Source organism: Balaenoptera borealis, assembly GCF_965194805.1.
Source record: "Balaenoptera borealis genome assembly, chromosome: 3".
NCBI classification, from domain to species: domain Eukaryota; kingdom Metazoa; phylum Chordata; class Mammalia; order Artiodactyla; family Balaenopteridae; genus Balaenoptera; species Balaenoptera borealis.
This window is the reverse complement of record NC_138866.1, coordinates 62,428,579-62,448,306: the sequence shown is the minus strand read 5'-3', so window position 1 is coordinate 62,448,306 and position 19,728 is coordinate 62,428,579. Positions and strand designations below refer to the sequence as shown.

General features: G+C 34.2%; 1 protein-coding gene across 10 annotated transcripts in view; it reads right to left on the bottom strand.

The window, feature by feature from the left end:
* RALGAPA1 (Ral GTPase activating protein catalytic subunit alpha 1) overlaps positions 1–19,728 on the bottom strand; it is a 227,625-nt gene that overhangs the window by 157,843 nt on the left and 50,054 nt on the right. For 9 of the 10 annotated variants that reach the window (XR_014242301.1, XM_082384016.1, XM_082384012.1 and 6 more), the window contains exons 4-10: positions 18,884–18,941; positions 12,796–12,839; positions 11,189–11,366; positions 8,805–8,920; positions 6,165–6,303; positions 4,936–5,144; positions 2,237–2,476 (exon numbers count right to left, since the gene is read on the bottom strand). Coding sequence is in view for 9 of the 10 variants with exons in the window: in XM_082384016.1 (XP_082240142.1) it covers positions 2,237–2,476; positions 4,936–5,144; positions 6,165–6,303; positions 8,805–8,920; positions 11,189–11,366; positions 12,796–12,839; positions 18,884–18,941 (984 nt within the window). In the remaining variant the exon portion in view is untranslated. The remainder of the gene's footprint in view (positions 1–2,236; positions 2,477–4,935; positions 5,145–6,164; positions 6,304–8,804; positions 8,921–11,188; positions 11,367–12,795; positions 12,840–18,883; positions 18,942–19,728) is intronic. The other variant, XM_082384014.1, reaches the window with a different exon arrangement.

The following is a 19,728-nucleotide window of genomic DNA, read 5'->3' as shown; positions in this document are numbered from 1 at the left end:
ATAAGATAGTATCAATAAATCCAAACATATCAGTAATTATAATAAATATTCGTTAAAAGACAAAGATTTTTAAAAATCCAACCATATTTACAAGAGACATATAAAGTGTAATGACATAAAAGGGCTGAAAATAAAAGGATTTTTAAAAAATATACATGAGGCTAATTATAATAAAAAGAAAGTGGTATAAATGCACTACAAGTAGATAAAGTAAGACTACTACAAGTAGACTTTAAGCAAAAATAATTGCTACAGATGAAAAGGGTCATAAATAAAAGGCTTAACTCACCAAGAAGATATAAAATTATAAATATGTATGTACTTAATTACAAAGCTTCAAAATACATAAAGGAAAATTTATGGAACTACAAAGAAAAAAATAGACAAATCACCATCAGAATATAAGATTTTAACACACCCTTCTCCATAACTGTGAGGTCAAGCTAACCAAAAATCTTAAGTAAAAATATAGAAAAGCTGACTAACGCAATAATAAGCTTGATCTAACAGACTTTAATAATCATGAATTCCACAGAAAAGAATACATTCTCTTCTAACACACAGGACATTTACGGAGGCTGACTACATAGTGATTATACAGACTATATTCTCTGACCAAAAGAATCACATTAGAAATCTGTAAGAAAAAAGAAAACTAGAAAAATCTTATATGTTTGGGAGACAGACACTGCTAAATAACTCATAAATCAAAGAAAATATTAACATGAAAATTAGAAAATTTTTAGAAGTGAATAATAACAAAAATGCTATACATGGATGTTTGTAGACTGTAGCTAAAACAGCATTAAGAGGTAAATTAATAGCCTCAAAAATGCTTATATGAGAAAAATGTGAGGCTAATTAATTAGCTAGGAAAAGAACCATCAAATAAAATCAAGAAAAGCAGAAATAACAAGGAGCAAAAATTAATAAAAGAGAAAACACACATAAAACACAGAAGATCAACAAAGCCAAAAGCTCATTCTTTGCAAAGACTAATAAAACTGACAAATCTCTGGTAAGAATCATCAAGAAAAAAAGCAAACAAGGAACAAATACTAACAGGAATGACAAGGGGAAACATGAATATAAATGCCCCAGAGATTAAAAAGATTATAAGAGAATGTATTTAAAAACAAACGTAATGAACAAATTCCTAGAAAAACGAACACACTCAAGCTGACTCAAGAACTAGAAAACCTGAATAGTTCTTTAAGCTTTAAATTTTCCCACAAATATTCCAACCGTATTTGTCAAATATCTTTCCTTTCACATTTGTCATATATTCTGTCAAAACAAACCTTAAACTTGGCAACTAAGAATCACTGCCAAATCTGGACAAAATGCTACAGCAAGTTTTTTTCTTTAACTTAGATTGACAAAGCTAATGCTGCTTCATGCTTTCTTTTACATATCAATAAACGTGTAGGAGATGAGGATCTGCTTTGCCTGGAGAGCTCCCTGGCATGTGAAGGCAGTGTGGCACAGGATAAAGAGCACTGACATGGGAACCAGGATCTGGAAGTCTTAGTCCTGGATCTACCACTTACTTGCTGTGAGACTTGAATGATCCCCTTCAGCTACAAAACTCAATGATGTTTACCTGCAAAAGTTAAGTACCTTTGCTATTAAGAGCAAATGATTGGTTTTCATAAGGTTTATTTTCCCATAAAATTTCTATGTAATTGAGAATGTGCACTTAGGAATTTCTAGCTATCTTTACGTGAAATAGCTTTTATTTGTTTTCCTTCCCTCTCTTTCTTTATTTTATTCCCCAAATAATATCTGCCTTAAGCAAATTTAATTTCGGAATGTCTTAAAGGACAAAACTGAGCCTCCAAGGGGAGGATAAAGACAATGAAAACATCGCTTCTTATATTCATAAACCACTTTTTATTGATGTTAGAGTGAAAGATAACATAATTTTACTATAATTTATTAATCAAATGGTAGGAAGAAAAGTTTCAAACCATAAAGTGAGTCACTAAGAAAATTATTCTGATAACAGAAGGAATATTGGAGGGGAGGGGATAATTATTAAGCTAAAGTTACCATAAACTAAAAATATAAATAATTGAAAATATTAAAGAATTAGATGTAATAAACCAAAAAACTAAATATGAACTTTAAAAAACATCTCCATGAAGAATAAATTTTAAATAGCTTAAAGTCAGTATATTCAATATTAAAAGCAAAAGTCTATATTACAAATTAAAAATACTGAGAGGTATTTTACCTGACGAAATATCTCTGTGACAAAGTTTACATTACTTCTTTTAGAAGAAAAAACTCTGCGAACTATTTCAATGTCTGTGAGATGTTCTTCATCAATACTACAGAGACTAGAAGAGCTAGGTTCTCGCTCCGTGAGAGTGCTTGTGTTGGAATGAGACTGCTCGGGTTCTGTAGTTCTATCTGTTTTATCGGCATTATCATTTTTGTTTTCTTCTCTGGATACCAAACTAGCAGCTGCTCTCTAAAATAAAAACAAAAAGGGGAGAATATCATAACCATTTAAATCAATATTTTGTCTTCAAATTGCAAATACTGACAAAATCCAAAGCATTCCATAAGTAACTTACAGCATTGTTTAGAATCTATGCACAGAGTTTCATTTAGAATCTGTTCTAAATAGTTAAATGGCAATGAAATAACTTAATATCTAAGTGATATAGTGATACTCACTAATCATCTATTCAATTAAGTTTATTTTTCAGTATGTTTGCAGAACAAACAAGTTACTAATTAAACTGGGTAAAAGAATAATGCCAAATGGAGTCAGCTCAGCTCATCAATAATAAATAAATACCTTAATTCTGGAATATTTATTCAGTAAGTTTTAATGTGTAAATTCATCTCTATTTTACCTTAGACAAAAATTATACAAAGGAGGACTTCCCTGGTGGGAAAAAACTTAACAAAGGAGGACTTCCCTGGTGGCGCAGTGGTTAAGAATCTGCCCTGCCAATGCAGGGGACACGGGTTTGATCCCTGGTCCAGGAAGATCCCACATGCCACAGAGCAACTAAGCCCATGAGCCACAACTACTGACCCTGCGCCCTAGAGCCCACGCACCACAACTACTGAGCCTGCATGCCACAACTACTGAAGCCTGCATGCCTAGAGCCTGTGCTCCACAACAAGAGAAGCCACTGCAATAAGAAGCCCACGCACTGCAATAAAGAGTAGCCCCCGCTCTCTGCGACTACAGAAAGCCTGTGAGCAGCAATGAAGACCCAACACAGCCATAAATAAATAAATAAATAAATAAATAAATAAATAAATAAATAAATTTATTTTTAAAAAAATAGAAAAATTATGACAGAAAAAGTAGAAATGAAGCTAAAATAAAATACATATTAGAAAACTCTACATTCTAATAACAATTTTCACCATGACTGAAGATGATGGCTAAGCCTAGAGAAAAAGTTAAAGGCTTAAGGCAGTAATAAAGAAATTACTACCATGATATGATAGGAGTAGCACTATTCTGTGGTATGATAAATTACTTTCTGGTACATTATTCAATATTTGGTCTCAATTTTGTCACCTATAAAATAAAAGAGTTTAAGTAAGTATGTAGATGATCTCAAATATGCTTCCCAATTTTAAAAAATCTCTAATTTTTAGTTTACTGAGCTCTGGCATCAGATAAAATAGTTCTGCTTGAGAGTTTCTACACTTAAAAATTCTTTGTAGAGAACCTAGAACAACATTTTGAGGAAAACACATCACATAATCTGCTACAGATAAATAAAAGGCCAGGGGGAATATAAGTCAAATTTTCTGAACACTAATGAACACACTTTATACCTCCACTTAATTTTTAAAGGATTTAAGAAGTTGTATAAAAAGCACACACATATAAAATATTTTTAAAACTAAATGAGGAAATCCGAGAAAAGGAAAACAAAAATAGTTTAAAAAACTGCAAAAAAAACAAAAAACAAAAAACAAAAAAACACTGCAATATAGACAATTTCAGGAAAAAACACACATTGAGAGAGGAGAGGAAAGTGAAAAAGAAGTGTGAAAAAGAGGGAAATGGTTTAAATAAAATAACAGAATTTTAAATATTAGTCCGTCCATAATACAGCTGTGTAACTTTACATTGCATTTCTAGAGTCAGTGTCCTTCGTGAAAAGAGGTGACATGAGATGGAGACAGGACTTTAAAACAGCACTCTGCGAACACCTAGAAATCTAAAATGAACTACGAAGGTCATCTGATTGCAAATTGTTTCAACTGCAAGAATTTGCACAATTCAGAATATTTTTATTTGTACAATTCAGGATGTTTTTAGTACTGTACAATTAACATAAAATATAGAAATAAGCTGAGACTTGTATGTGACTGAAATTATCTTCTATACCTTACAGGTTTTATTTTTTTATTAAGGAAACTATTGGTTCTATAATAATTGTTAAAATTCGGATTTATAAAATACATTTATACAAAGAAAATATCATTGTTATTTGTTTTAAATGTGTTCTACAACTAAGGCAACTGAAATCAGTGGACAAATCCCTAAAGCCATGTCTAACTTTAAGAAGCTTACTCTAGGGCTTCCCTGGTGGTGCAGTGGTTGAGAATCCGCCTGCCAGTGCAGGGGACACGGGTTCAATCTCTGGTCCAGGAAGATCCCACAAGCTGCGGAGCAACTAAGCCCATGCACCACAACTACTGAGCCTGTTCTCTAGAGCCCGTAAGCCACAACTACTGAGCCTGCGTGCTGCAACTACTGAAGCCCTCGCGCCTGGAGCCTGTGCTCCGCAACAAGAGAAGCCATCGCAATGAGAAGCCTGCGCACCGCAACAAAGAGTAGCCCCCCGCTCACCGCAACTACAGAAAGCCCGTGCACAGCAATGAACACCCAACACAGACAAAAATAAATAAATTTATTAAAAAAAAAAGCTTACTCTATGTGTGTATTACCTGAATATTCTTTGGCAAGACTTCACCTTCCATCCCAGGAATATGAGGTCCTGTACGTGGCTTTGGCTCCAGCCAGAATGAAACCAGCCAACGAATGACAATAACACGAGCCTTAATGAAAGGCTCCTTTGTACAATAGATTGCTTCATTGGTTTCAGCATCCTTCTTTATCATGACATAATGTGGCTTTGGTCTCATCTGTGGGATATCTATGCAAAATAAAACGAAAACCAAAATAAGAAAGAAATTATGCTTGGATAAATCTATTTTTTAAATATTTGAGAAAACATTGTGATAATGTTCTGGTTTAAGAAACAGAATTAGTACATTTTAAAATAATTTGCTAGATATTAGCATGGGATCTAGAAGACTGAACCATATACAGCTGATATATGGAAACATGTCTTTTTGCAAAATATCACTAAAAAATCATTAAAAGTACAAAGAAACTTCCAGAGCCATTTAAAATTAATGAGACCTTACTTCAATTAACCTAAGTCTGAAACACATATTTTGACATCATACAAAGTATGAGAATTTTTACAGCAAAATTATTTTTAAAGCAAATATTGTTCCCAATGGTAAAGGTTTGCTACTCTAATTTAAATCATTTCTACTAGCCCTAATGGCTTTGCCTAAGCTTGTTAGCTGCCTAATCTTGGCAGAGCTTAAAACAGAAACATCTTTGTGCAAAAAGGACACTTCCACATACAGGCTGTCAATGCCTTCTATACATGGCAGAGGTCTACTTCTAACCCAGGGCTGTCCTTGAGGCTATAGCTTCAAGATTCCAACAGACACTTTGGCACAGTCACTAAATACTGGACAAGATATGATCAGAATATACAACAATGTAATTATTCATACAGAATTTGCAAAAGACATAGAAATTGAACCCAGAGGGACCTTTGAAAATATTTATAACATGGTTAAAAGATCATACCAAACATTAGAATTAAGTTTAATTTATAATCATAAATATTTCTGGTAGGCTAACTTCTCCAGTAGGTGATATCCAGAGAATAAGTTTTTTAAAAATCTCTTCACTCTCAATGAAAACTTTCTACTAATAAAACTGCACTTTCAGTATGAATCACAGTATAATATCTCCAATTAATCAATATAAATTAAATGTTATCAGTTTTCTGCAGGTAACAAATGCTAACCTTACACTGAGGAATGTTTTATTCTTATGTGTAATATTTTAGAAAATTCCAAAGAATACCTACCAAGTACAGGATGATATAAACTGTTCTCTTTACAGATGTTTGGAAAAATATAAGGCAAGTAATATTTCTTAAAATGTGAAAACAAAAATGAAAATCCTCTTTCTTGGTTTTCTTTGTTCTTCCATTCTAAACTTTTTACCTAAAATTAAACAAACAATTAGAATCATTCCAAGAGAAAGAAATTATTAGCTGTTATAAACAAGCTTGTAAAAGGTTACTTAAGCAATAAATTAAACTGTTACACTGCAAAGATATATAGCTAAATATATATGTGTATGTACATATATATATGCACATATAAAAAGTGGTCTAGTGCCATGCAAATGCATTATACAGTTGACCCTTGAATAACTCAGGGGTTGGGGTGCTGACCCTGCGTGTGCACTTGAAAATCCATGTGTAACTTTACAGTCGGCCCTCCATATCTGCAGATTCAACCAACAGTGGATTGTGTAGTACCGTAGATCATATTTACTGAAAAAAAATCTGTGTATAAGTGGACCTATATTGTTCAAAGGTCAAGGATACATGTTATCTTTCAAAAATCTTGTAAGTTAAAATGTGCTCTGGAAAACTGTCAAAGTTGACTTAAAACTCGGCTCTACTACTGACAAAGCTGCTAATGTTCTTTCCTCTTTCCCACTTCCTGAATAATTCAGCCTAAAAGTCATACAAAATAGGCATATGTGAGAGGAAGGAAGAGAAGGTATGAAATAGTGGCAGTCAAGTGCAGGTGATCAGAGCCTGACCATAGGAGGCATTCATGAATGGGGTATAACAGAGGCAGTAGCCCAAGCGGGACCCAGAGCCTGAGAGGGGTGAGGACAGTATCCAGAAGTGTAGAGGGGAGTAAACAAGAGGGGGCAGAGTTGTAAAATACAGGGTGTGAAAATTCCAGTAGGGTGAGGAAGATATGTAAGTAGGGGGATAGTAAAGGCCCAGAGTGTACCACAGTGAGCTACTACTACACACTAACTTTAGAATGGCTAAAATTACAGACTGACCATACCAACTGTTGGTGAGGATATGAAGCAACTTTAAGTCTCATACATTGCTGGTGGAATACAAAAAGCTACAACCATTTGGAAAAATATTTGGCAGTGTCTTAAAAAGTCAAAATATGCCTACCATACAACCCAGCCATTCCACTACTAGGTATTTACCCAAGGGAAAAGAAAGTTTATATTCACACAAAGACTTGTTTACCAATATTCATACCAGTTTTATTTGTAATAGCCAAAAACTGGAAACAACTCACATTACCATCAACAGGTGACTGGATAACAAATCATAGTACATCCATACAATGAAAAGCTACTCAGCAATAAAAGGGACCAAACTATTGATACATACAATAATATGATTTTTAAAATAATTATGCTGAAAAATAGAGAAGCCAAACCAAAAAAAAAAAAAGGAGGTACCATACGATTCCATTTATCAGAAAATGCAAACGATAGTGAAAGCAATCAGATTAAAGTTGCCTGGGGATGGGATGATGGGGGGTGGGGCAGGTAGAGAAGGGTGGATTACAAAGGGATCTGAGAACATTTAGGGGTGTTAGATATGTTCATTATCTTGACTGTAGTGATGGTTTCATGGTTGTATACATGTAATAAGATTTATCAAATTGTACTTTTCAAACATTACAGTTTACTGTATGTCAAATATATCTCAATAAACCAGTAAAACAAGTTTAAAAATCCACATGAAGTACAAAAGTTTTTTTTTTAAAGAAAAACTGGTAATAATCACAGTAACAATAACTACCCACCACTGAATACTTACTATATGTCATGCACTTGTTTATTCTAAGTACTATGCACTAATTACTTAAGCCCCAAACACCAAAATGGGATCAGTATTATTTTTTATCTCTACTTTAAGCACAGAGAGGTTAAGTAATTTGCCAAAAGTCACACTATCAGTAAGATGTAGAGTCAGTATTCAAACCCTGGCAATCTCGTTCAGGATCCAAATTGACTTCATAATGTTTGTTTCTGAGGCACAAGGAACTTTTGTGTTTGGAACAGTTACAAGAAATGTGTATATGCTAAAAGTGTTTTCATCAATAAGGATATTCACATTTCATATATAGAGATGAATAGGTTACCTTACGAAATACATGCACCTAAGGACTTCCCTGGTGGTCCAATGGTAAAGAATCTGCCTTACAGTGCAGGGGACGTGGGTTCGAAACCTGGTCAGGGAACTAAGATCCCACATGCTGCAGGGCAACTAAGCCTGCCTGCCACAACTACTGACTTGCACGCCTCAACTAGAGAGCCCACGAGCTGCAAACTACAGAGCCCACACGCCCTGGAGCCTGTGCACCACAACTAGGGAGAGAAATAAAAACCCTCACGCTGCAACTAGAGAGAAGCCCGTGCACCGCAACGAAACATCCCGCACGCCTCAACGAAGATCCCTTGTGCCACAACTAAGACCTAATGCAGCCAATAAATAAATAAATAAATAAATTTATTTATTTACTTAAAAAAAAAAAAAGTAAAAATTTGTTACTTCTCCTTCAGTAAAATAAGCAAATATCTACTACTGTGACAGAATAATGGTAAGGGGGGGAAAATGAATTACCCACAGGATAGTAAGGAGGGTGATATAAAAGAAGACGACACATACCTGAATTACTATATATTTTAAAAGTGCTTCAAGAAAATAGCTTGTTAGATCTTCTTGTCCTTTATCTCCTGATTGTGGGGGGACAAGCGGAGTGATTTCTTCTATAGTGACTTGAGCTATCCAAAGACAAAAGAAGAGTTTAGTATAATTACAAAACAAATTTAACAATATGATAATATGGCCCAAATAAAACTTAACTACAAAACAGAAAAGCAAAGAATACTGCTTGAAAACATTCTGATGATTTAAATTTGAAATAAATCTGAAGTCATCCTGATAGCCCATCACAAAAACCATAAACTTTAATAATCAACTGTTTCATGAACCCTTGATCGAGGAAATGTGACACAGGGATGGACAGATATTGAGGGATTAAGAGTGAATAATGTCTCACCTGAAAAAGAACTGCTCATGATATTTTAAAATTCAGATTGAGTGTCCACTACAAAATTCCATAAATATGATGAGAAACATTAATAATAATGTGCTTATTCATCAATTAAAGAACAATCTGATTACTCTAGGTAATGACCATGCTTACTCTTTAAGGTAGCCCGTTTATTCAAAGGATGAAACACTATTTCCCTCTCAAAAAGAAAGAGAAGTTAGCATCTTAGTTTCTTGACTATGAAAGTCCACTTGTAAAATAAGAAACTTTCACATTTTTCAACTTTTCACATATTCAAAAACATTGATTATAACAAAAGCAAATTCAAGAAAATCAACCCACAACTAGCTACATTTTCTTAAATACTTCCCAGGCAACACAATCAGTACCTGGTTTAGCACAGGCAGGTCCCTAAACCTACTTCTCAGTAAATAGCAGCCAAGTAATTAAGCCCAAAGAGATGGATTTTTTTTAGTCCTCTTTGCACAAAGTAAAACATACTTGTACTTCAATGTACATCCAAATTAACTCAAGGATACAAGCTGATACATGAAAATTCAAAATTAAAGATAAATATAAATGTAAAATGGCCTGTATTAAACATGTTTCTAATACTTTGATATCTGGGGTCTTGCAGGCCCTAGTGAGAAAGCCCCTCCCAGAGCTAGCTAATTCCTAGAGAAAACTATGGGCCAGAGAGTTTGCCTTTCATATGCAAACCAAACAACCTGGAGCCCATATCTCTACCACTTCCTCTGCTGGGCTCTCACACTCAGGGTTACTTACTAGTTCCCTAACCTAATGACCCCCAGGGCTAAGTACCAGACAACAAGAGACAACCCCTATGCCCCAGAGCCTGCTAAAATTATCCAAACTAGCCAGTCTTCAACTTGCTCACCCTGCTTCACACATTCCCGCCTGCAGAAACCACAAAAGGGCTCTTGCCCATGATACCCACCCCTACCCTCAAGCCCCCGCCACGCCCAACTAACCCTGGTGCTTCCCTGTGTGGCCACCCTCCCGGGTGTGGCACACCCCCTCCTACTGGGAACATGAGTAACAAACTATCTTTTTAATGGCAATCATCTCCTGATCTGTTGGTCTCATTATACCTGGATGATAAAACCTACATGTTATTTTTTAAATTTTTATTTATTTACTTTTTTACTGAAGTATAATTGACATACAACATTATACAAGTTTCAGGCATATGACATAATGATTCAACATTTGTATGCACTGCAAAATGATCACCCCAATCTGTGACCATACAAAATTACAAAAATAATTGTTTCTTGTGATAAGAACTTCTAATATTTATTTTCTTAGCAACTTTCAAAGTTGCAAAATATTATCGACTACAGTCCCCATGCTGTACATTACATCCCTATGACTTATTTACTTTATGACTAGAAGTTTGTATCTCTTGATCCCCTTCACCCATTTTGCCCAACCTCAACCCCTATGCCCCACCCCTCTGGCAACCACCAATCCCTTCTCTGTATCTGTGAGTTTGGTTTTATAAAACCTACATTTAAAAACATGGCCTTGGATTATCCAGTTAAAAATGTACAGGGACTTCCCTGGTGGCACAGTGGTTAAGAATTCACCTGCCAATGCAGGGGACATGGGTTTGAGCCCTGGTCCGGGAAGATCCCACATGCCGTGGAGCAACTAAGCCCATGCGCCGCAACTACTGAGCCTGTGCTCTAGAGCCCGCAAGCCACAAATACTGAGTCTGTGTGCCACAACTACTGAAGCCTGCGTGCCTAGAGCCCATGCTCCCCAAAAAGAGAAGCCACCGCACTGCAATGAAGAGTAGCCCCCGCTCGACACAACTAGAGAAAAGCCCACGCGCAGCAACAAAGACCCAACGCAGACAAAAATAAATAAATTAATAATTTTTTTAAAAAAGGTATGGACATTTAAAAATATCTATTAACAAACTACACAGAAATTTTTAAATTAATGATGGAAAAGATCGTATGAATCTTACTTTCTTGAAGGTTGAGTGGAGGATTAATGAGATTATCTAAAGTTCGAGGTCCATATTCAGATTGTGGTGCTGAAAATCCAGGGATTAAGCATGAAAACATCCAAAGCTGTTCTTTGCTACAGTTATTCTGAAGAGCTTGCAACCATAATAAGAAAAGACGAACACCTTCCCGCCTAATCTAAAATGAAAAAAATGGAAAACAGTATTTTTATTTAAAATGGAAATACTTTCCTCCTTTCAGGCCAGAATTCTCTAGAAGATGATTACCGAATGATACTCTGCAAAGGAGAGGAAGAAAAGGAAGGAAGGAGGGAGATGGAGAGAGAATTATAACCATGACAATTTACTGAACCCTCATTATTTATAAATCTAAATTTATGGATTTTGAACAAAATAACTTGGTCTCTAACTATTTAAAGCCATCAGGTAATCTATTTGCTATATGCTATAATTTCCATTTGTAAAAAGTCAAAATCATTTCCTTATTTACTTCCCTCCTTCCCATAATCACCACTCTAATCCAAGAAGCAAGGACAGAGGGCAATGACTATTCCTTGCTATAATGAGTTTGGTAAAAGGAGGAATGGTCATGGGGATCCTGATACACTGCTAAGTCAATGCTCTTGACCTTAAAAAGATTATCAGTCTGAAATTATCTCATTTACTTAATTTGCTTCCAAAGGGCAAAGCAGGAATTCTGGCCTATTACTGTATTTTTAAGCAACTAGAACAATGCCCCATACACAGAAAATACGTATTTAAATCAAGGGCATGCTCTTCCAGGAAGAGAAGAGGAGAAAATAGAGGAAACTTCAAATCTCCCAGTAAAACACAAAGTTCTTCAGTAACCTAACCTCACTGGTAGCTTTGCAAACAGCCACTGCCAAAGCTATTCAACTGCTGCCACCCTCACAGTTTAGTTAGAAACAGGACAAAGATGTAGGAAAGCTTATCCCTTTGTACTGCTATACCCAAGCCTTGACACCAAAAGTACCTACTATATGAGACTTTTATCCAACCTATACCAAGATGCTTTTGGACTGGGTAGCTTTTCTTACCACAGCACAATGAGATAATGAAAAGGGAAAAAAAAAAGAAAAACAAAACCATTTTTTAATAGATGCCCTACTTCCCTCTACATCTAACAATACCTATGATAAAATGAAGAATAATTTGTTGAAAGGCTAAATAGTTTTTGTCTTCTGGGGACCACAAAGCAAAGTACAGTCGTCCCTCGGTATCTAGGGAGGGTTTGGCTTCCAGGACCTCCCCCACCATGGATACCAAAATCAGCAGACCCTCAAAGTCCCTTACATGGAACTGGCACGGATGGCATGGATGTGGAACCCATGGATATGGAGAGGTGACTGTATTTCTGCTGAATGAGTCCATGCAGTGGTAAAACTACAAAAGTTTTTCAATAGCCTGGTCAGCCTGATGCATACTGAGTATGTTGCTGTTTTTTAAGTGAATTCACTTCAATTAAGGGAACTGAAGATTATTCAAAATTATTTAGGAAAAAGTTGATGTAGGCAGTATAGCAATTTGACTGAATGCTTTACTCAGTTTTTAAAAAGCCATAGAAAAGAAATATAATTACATTATACCTTCAAGGAGTTTCCTGTGTGTAGTAGTTTCTTTAAAATCAATCCTGAAAAGAAAACATGATTTTAAACATTCATATCTTATTTGTTTCTAAATGTCAGAGTTCTCGGTCAGACTTGAAAGCACTTTAAAAACAAGTCCTTGGCAACCTCCAAATTATTCTTGGTGACCTTAACATCCCTCTGGCCATAATCTTGGGACAGAAGGGCATATAAAAAGTCACCTTTTTTAACACATGGTTTATTTCAATTAAACATTATTTATCCTATCAAAACAAACCCTAAACCCAAAATTGCATGTAATACAACAATCTACATGTATCTTTTACTTAGACTAAGAATATAATTAAATACTTTCACCATCACTAATACAAATAAAAACCACTGTAGAAAATTTCCATTTAGTTAACCACATGAACATCTATAACTCTAGTTATTTCTTAGCAAATATTTCCATTGTACTAATTTTCCTTTTCAAAATACTCAAAACGATCTTTAATAGTCCTTTTTCTTTTGAATTACACAATATTTCAAATCTACAATAAAATAATGAAATAACATTCACAGACATCCAGATGTCCACCATTTGGTCTGAACAAATCTAAACACAGTCCCATGTTTCCTATAATTTCAAAATTTCACTTATTTACATTATCTATAATGTTTCATGTAACAGTACAAGTATCATTGAAGCCACCTGTGAACCCATCCTGAGTCATTTTCCTCCTTCCTTCCCCATAGGAAACCATTATCCAGATTTTGGTATTAATTATTTCCAAAAATATTTTATGTTATTACTACTTATTTATAAATCCATAAAATATTTGGAATTAGTTTCTATGTTTAAAACTTACACCAGTAACAAAATTTCCTCCATAGCTATTTGTTCTAATCTTGCATTTTTATTCTTTCTAGTAACATCAGGATTATATATATAACATATATTTATATGTATGAAATACATACATAATATATATATTTACATATATAGAAGCATATGAGATTGTGATAACACATTGTTGGCAACACAAAACGCTGGCAGATGCTCTAATATTTGCCAGTCTGAATGTCACATATCTCAGTAATGTCATTTGATGTTTCCTAATGACACTGAACATTTTTTCATTTGGCTGTTCAAGTTTCTGCAAATTGCCTGTCATAACCTTTGTATATTTTTAAACTGGGTTATTTTGTTTTGTTTTGTTTAATATAAGAGTTCCTTACACATATTGGCTACTAATTCTATGTCAGGTCTATGAATTGGAAATGTATTCTTGACTGGGATGGTAGTATCGTCTGACGTACAAAATTTTTAAATTTCAATATAGTCAATTCACGAATGTTTTTCTTTATGTGTACTTACTGTGTCTAAAGAAATACTTCCCTACCTTAAAGTTATGAAGATAAACCAAAGAGTCTCATCAAAAAGTTTTAAAGTGTTCTTTTTCACATTTAAGTCCTGAAATCCATCAGAAATTTATTTCTGTGTGTGGCAATAACAGAATTTCCCCTCCCCAAATAGGTAACCAATTGTAGTACCTTTTCAGATTTTATAATGAAATGAAATGCTGTCTCAATCATATTTCAAGTTTCCATATACCAGCCTAGGTTTTTGGCTGGTCTTAATGTCCTTTTCCATTAGTCTACTTGTCCATCTCTGTCATACCAATGATACCGTCTTAATTATTAATATTATAACTTTATAATATATCTTGTTATTGGTTATAGTAATATTCAACAACACCATCTTCTCTCTCCCATTTGTTATATTTCCAAGTTGCTTTGGCTTTGATTTTCCATATAAATTTTAGGATAAACTTGTTGGGCTACATTAAAAAGTCACTACAGGAATTCTGGATGAGAACTGTTATCTTTATACCATCAAGCCTATCATCCGTGAATAATGTACAAGATTCCATTTTTTCGAGTTCTTTCTTGTTCTTCAATAATTACTTCATTGTCATAAATTAATCTAATATTTAAAATGACTATGGAATACGCATTCTCAAGCATACTGGAACATTCTCTAGGAGAGACTATATTCTGGGCCATGAAATGTCTCAAAATTTTTTTTAAAGATTATGATCATATAAAGCGTATTTTCTGGCCACAAAGGAATTAAGTTAGAAATCACAACAGAAAGAAATCTGTGATACCATCAAATATTTGAAAATTTAAAAAACAAAAACACTCTTAAGTTATGGATCAAAGAGATCAAAAGGGAGATCAAAAAAATATTTTCAACTGAATAAAAATGAAAACACAACATACTAAAACTTATGGGATAAGCTAAAAGCAAAGCTTACAGGGAAGTCTGCTGCCTTGGATGCCTATATCAGAAAAGAAGAAAGGTATTAAATTAATATTCTAGACTTCCACCTTAAGAAAATACATATAGACAAGCAAATTAAACCCAAAGCAAGCAAGATTTTTAAAAATATAAAAGATTAGAATGGAAATCAATGAAATAGGAAGCAGAAAAAGACTAGAGAAAATCAACAATACCAAAGTTAGTTCTTTGAAATGACCAACATTAATGACAAATGCTGAGCTAGACAAGTCAATAAAATAAAAGAGACACAAATTACCAAATTCAGAAATGAAAGAGGGGACATCACTACTGACCCTATAGGAATGAAAAGGGTTATTATAAAAGAGTAACTTGAACAACTTTACACCAACAAATTAGGCAGCGTTAATGAAACAGACAAATTCCTAGAAAGATACAAATTATCCAAACTGACTCAAAAAGGAATATAGGGCTTCCCTGGTGGCGCAGTGGTTGAGAGTCCGCCTGCCAGTGCAGGGGACATGGGTTCGAGCCCTGGTCTGGGAAGATCCCACATGCCGCGGAGCAACTAGGCCTGTGAGCCACAACTACTGAGCCTGCGCTCTAGAGCCCGCGAGCCGCGGCTGCTGAGCCCACGTGCCACAACTACTGAAGCCCACGAACCTAGAGCCCGTGCTCCACAACGGGGGAAGCCGCCACAGTGAGAAGCCCATGCACCGCAAAGAAGAGTGGCCCCCGCTCGCCGCAACTGGAGAAAGCCCGTGCACAGCAGCGAGGACCCAACGCAGCCAAAAATAAATAAATAAATAGATAAATAAATAAAATTAAAAAAACAAAGAAAGGAATATAAAGTAACAATTACAAATCTCCTCACAAAGAAAAGCCCAACTCTAAATGGCTTTACTTGTGAATTCGACCAAATATTTTAAAAGGATGTAGTATCAATTGTTCACAAACTCAGAAAATAAACGAGGGAACACTTCCCAATCTATGTACATGGCTATTATTATCTTAATAAAGTCAGACAAAGACCTCACAAAAGAACACTACAGTGTTAAATATCCCTCATAAACATAGAGGCAAAAATCTTTAATAAATTATTAGCAAACTAAAATTAGCAATATAATAAAAAGACTATATAGAAATGGTAACCAATTGGGATTTATCTCAGGGATGCAAAGTTGGTTTAACATATGAAAAGCAATTCGTGAAATACACAATATTAACAGAATAAATGACAAAACCACTAATAATGCTGCCTATGATCATGTCAATAGAAGAAAAAGCATCTGACAAAATACAATGCCCATGCATGATTAAAAACTCTCATCAAAACAGGATAGAAGAGAACTTCAACTTGATAAACAGTATCTATAAAAATAGCTAACATCGCCAGGGAAGAATGATCTTCAGGAAGCACTGAAGAAGAAGACAAAGGGTTTGAGAATTACACAGGATGAAACTTAAATACTTATTTATATGTGAAATAGGATTCTGCATTGAATCTAGATTCTGCCAGGACATATGCGTGGTCCTGAGGAATCACTTAACTTCCCTGAGCCTCAGTTTCCTCAAATATAGAGTAAGTGAAAATAAAATTTAAAAAAAAAAAAAATAGCTAACATCATACATAATGGTGAAAGACTGAATGCTTTCTCCTTTACATCAGGAATAATATAAGGATGTCTAGTTTTACCACTTTTATTCACTAGTGTACTAGAGGAACAATAAACAAAAAAGAAATAAGAAATTAAAGGTACCAGATTAAAAATTTTAAAGTAAAACTATATTTGCAGTTGACATGATCCTATACGTAGAAAATCAAAAGGAATCTACAATAAAACAAATAAAATAAACAAGTTATAATAAACTAGAAACAATACAAATGTCCATTAATTGCTGAGTAAATAAACAAAATATGGTATAGCCATACAACAGAATAGTATACGATAAAAAGGAATGCTTATATATGCTATAATATGGAAAAAAAAATATGTTAAGTGAAAGAGGCCAGATGTAAACTATTACAAATTGTATGATTTCATTTACATGAAATGTCCAAAAAAGACAAATTTATTGAAGACAGAAAGCAGATTGGTGGTGGCAAAGGCAACTGACTGTAAATGGGCTCAAAGAACTATTTTAGGGTAATGGCAATGTTCTAAAACAAGACTGTGGTGACTCTAAATATTTACTAAAAATTAATAAATTATTTATTTAAATGAGTGATTTTTATCTAAGTAAATTATACCTCAAAAAAGCTACTTTTAAAAAATCAACTAGAGTCACTGATTTATTTTTCTATATATACAAGACAAAAAAGAAAGGAAACAGAGTTTTAGGATTCTCTGGGTGACAAAGAAAAGTGACCAATTATGTATTGTCTCAAGTTGGACATTTACTAGAATATTATTAATCATGACAACCAGATAGCCCAAAGGTTGTTTAGAAATCGAAGACTACATTCCTCAGGAAATAGAATAAACTTTAGAAGTTCAGCTGTCTCAAAAAAGTTTCTTCCCAGATAACCTTCAAGGACATTTTAATGATTATGAAATAAAAAATAGGATTTCACTATTCTATTGAGCACCTTATCATGTGATTATTAGCAATTCACATATCTTCTTTGGTGTGATAACTATGCAAATATTTTCCCTATTTAAAAAATTGACTTGTCTTATTACTGAGTTGCCAGAGTTCTTTATATATTAAGGGTACATTATTTTTAGTCTTGAGCTTTATCTAAAAAGTTTATTCTAAAAGGCTTTATTATTTAGAATTCTGTGGTTTTTTAGCCCTTGCATCAATATCCATCCTATATGTCCAGAGTTCCTTTTGTTTCCAGAACTGCTAATTGGGATGACTTACAGTTTCAAAGCCTCAGAAATTTCATTTGCTATAACTAACAATTGTAGGTTCTAAATAAATATATGACTCTTTTTTAAGAGAAAAAAATACAATTTTTACAAATGAATACAAGGCCTATAACATTCTACTTCAACAATGTAGATGTGGTGGCCATCTGTATATTCACCACAAGAGAAGGGTCATAAGAATCACTAGCAATCAGCCCTGTCATCATTAAGACACTGAACCAAAGCCAGAAATTGCCTATCTACAGATTCCTTTTTCAACCAAGGGGGGAAAAAATGTCCTATAATGAGAGCTCAAGAGTCCTGTGGTGATGCTATGATTGTTACAGAAACAGACTCCAAGCCAGCAAGCACCTTGGCTTAGCTCCTGGTAAGAGAAAGTCTATGACCTCCTGCCTACTTGGTCTTTCACAATAATCCACAGCAGCGTTGCTTATTTTTTCTTTCCCCGTTTTCTTTTCAGCTTCATTTCATGATCTGGGAAGCTCTACTTCGTCTCTTCAAGCAGTTAGCTTAACTCCAGTTCCCTCCTTTTTTATTAATACACTGCTTGCTTTCAAACCTGGAACCCATGGCTTTCGCTCTATGTGGCACTTTGTTACCTTCTCTTCCATTTTTGATTACAGAATGTTTATTCTGATGCTGAGTCTGCTTTTATTTTTTTGGCTTTATAGTTTCATCATCATTGCTAACATATTCAGAGTAAATGAACAGGTGGATTAAAGAAATTTAATATGCCATTTTTATTAGAAATCCTTCATGTATGTTTTTATCTTATATTCCCAATAAGTCTAGTTCTGTATTCTTTATTTTGTTTTTACTAAAGCATAAACTATGAACTCATTTCAAATAATGACCAACCCATTAAAGAGTATTTTCATATATTATCATTTATTTCAAGTATGAAATACATATTTAAATTACTTACCAATACTATGAAACTGCCATCGCTGATGAATTCTTTCTGGAAGAAGTTGTAAAATTTTCTAAAAATCAATATGAATAAAACAAAGAAAAGTATGAAAAGCAAGTAACACGTCCTCATCTTGAGCAATGTGAAAAATTAAACAAAGAGCTTACACAAAGCCTTTAAGAGTTTCTTACATAAAAGACAGCATTACAAATACAAAATAGTCTTTGAGCTAATCTGATGGTACTGGCACTACTTCAGCGCTGGCATACTGATTAGTATTTGAAAACTCCAGAAAACAACAAGCTATATTAACAAAGACTTGGAACAGGAAATTAATGAAATTTATCTTTTACTATGATGTGAAAAGTAAGTATACTTCTCTTTAGTGAATAAATACTAACTTTAATATATATATATATATTTTTAACATCTTTATTAGAGTATAATTGCTTTACAATGGTGTGTTAGTTTCTGCTTTATAACAAAGTGAATCAGCTATATATATACATATATCCCCATATCGCCTCCCTCTTGCATCTCCCTCCCACCCTCCCTATCCCACCCATCTAGGTGGTCACAAAGCACCGAGCTGATCTCCCTGTGCTATGTGGTTGCTTCCCACTAGCTATCTATTTTACAGTTGGTAGTATATTTTTAAATGCTCATTTACTATTCTTAGAACTTCTGCATTGTGGATAGTACTGATATGTTTTAAATTCTTTTAGATATTAATATTAGTGACGTTTTCTCTCCAAGCAGTTCTTTTTTTTTTTTAATAAATTTATTTATTTATTTTTGACTGCATTGGGTCTTCGTTGCTGCACACAGGCTTTCTCTAGTTGTGGCGAGTGGGGTCTACC